Source organism: Antrostomus carolinensis, unplaced genomic scaffold (assembly GCF_000700745.2).
Source record: "Antrostomus carolinensis isolate BGI_N321 unplaced genomic scaffold, ASM70074v2 scaffold2188, whole genome shotgun sequence".
Lineage (NCBI taxonomy): Eukaryota > Metazoa > Chordata > Aves > Caprimulgiformes > Caprimulgidae > Antrostomus > Antrostomus carolinensis.
In genome coordinates, this window is record NW_010330739.1 from 20,447 (window position 1) to 21,443 (window position 997).

The window sequence follows — 997 nt, forward strand, 5'->3', positions numbered from 1 at the left end:
GAAAAGCATGTGGGAATTTGGTGCCGATGTCATAGTGGTGACTCTGGAAGAAGTGGTGCAGCAAACCCTTCTCCCTGAGGACCTCTCTCAGCTTCTTTCCCCTTTCCAAGGGCAGCCTGGCACGAGCACCAAGGGAAAAAATAAGTGAAGACAGGATTTTGCTGCCTGCAGCTCCTGCAAACAGCATTTGATACCTTCAAGATTTGTGCTGATCCAACAGCAAAATCCCCCAAAACACTGAGTCAGGGGGATTGCTGCAAATCCCCAAAGCACCTCTAGAAACTAGACCCTCCATCAGGCACCAGGGCCTCCTCAGCAGCTTTCTCAGACATCACCTCCACCTCTCAAAGCCACTAAAAGGCTCCAAGTGCTCATTTCACAGAATCCCAGAATGGTTTGGGTTGGAAGGGACCTTAAAGCTCATCCAGTTCCAACCCCCCTGCCATCAGCAGGGACACCTTCCACTAGACCAGGTTGCTCAAAGCCTCATCCAGCCTGGCCGAGAACACTTCCAGGGAGGTTTTCCCCCTTCACCTTGACTCAAGTGGCCGGTGAGAGCGATCTCGCGGTGACTTACTTGGTGACACGCTGGCAGAGGGCAGAGGCAGCGCAGAGAAGCACGAGGAACCTCATCGTGTTTGGGCAACCAGGGCAAACGCCCAGCAGTTTATATAGCCCCTGCACACCCACCTGCGGTGCCAAGAGCAGCTGCTGTCCCCCTCAGTGGGCACCCAGCCAAGGCAGGTGACGCCCAAGGACCAAGGGACACGGCAAACATCAGCTAACAGCAATACGTCACCCAGCAAGGTGGTGGGACAGTCATGTTGACCATGGTACCCCACCATGGCCTTCATGCCTTGTATCCCCCCCAACCCCTCCATCCTTCAGCACCCCAAATCCTTCCTCAGGTCCAGCACTGCCTGTTTGTGGGCATCAGTTGGACTTTTCATTTTGGCTTCCAAAGCCATTGCAAGCAGCAGATGGACCCCCATAGTGA

The 997-nt window shown here is 54.6% G+C and overlaps 1 protein-coding gene across 1 annotated transcript in view; it reads right to left on the reverse strand.

The window, feature by feature from the left end:
- The window catches only part of LOC104528852 (embryonic pepsinogen-like), a 3,784-nt gene extending 3,151 nt beyond the window's left edge, over nucleotides 1-633 (reverse strand). The window contains exons 1-2 of the mRNA XM_010172995.1: nucleotides 578-633; nucleotides 1-116 (exon numbers count right to left, since the gene is read on the reverse strand). The exon at nucleotides 1-116 is cut by the window's left edge and continues 38 nt beyond it. Of these exons, the coding sequence (XP_010171297.1) occupies nucleotides 1-116; nucleotides 578-633 (172 nt within the window). The remainder of the gene's footprint in view (nucleotides 117-577) is intronic.
- Between the last annotated feature and the right edge of the window lie 364 nt (nucleotides 634-997).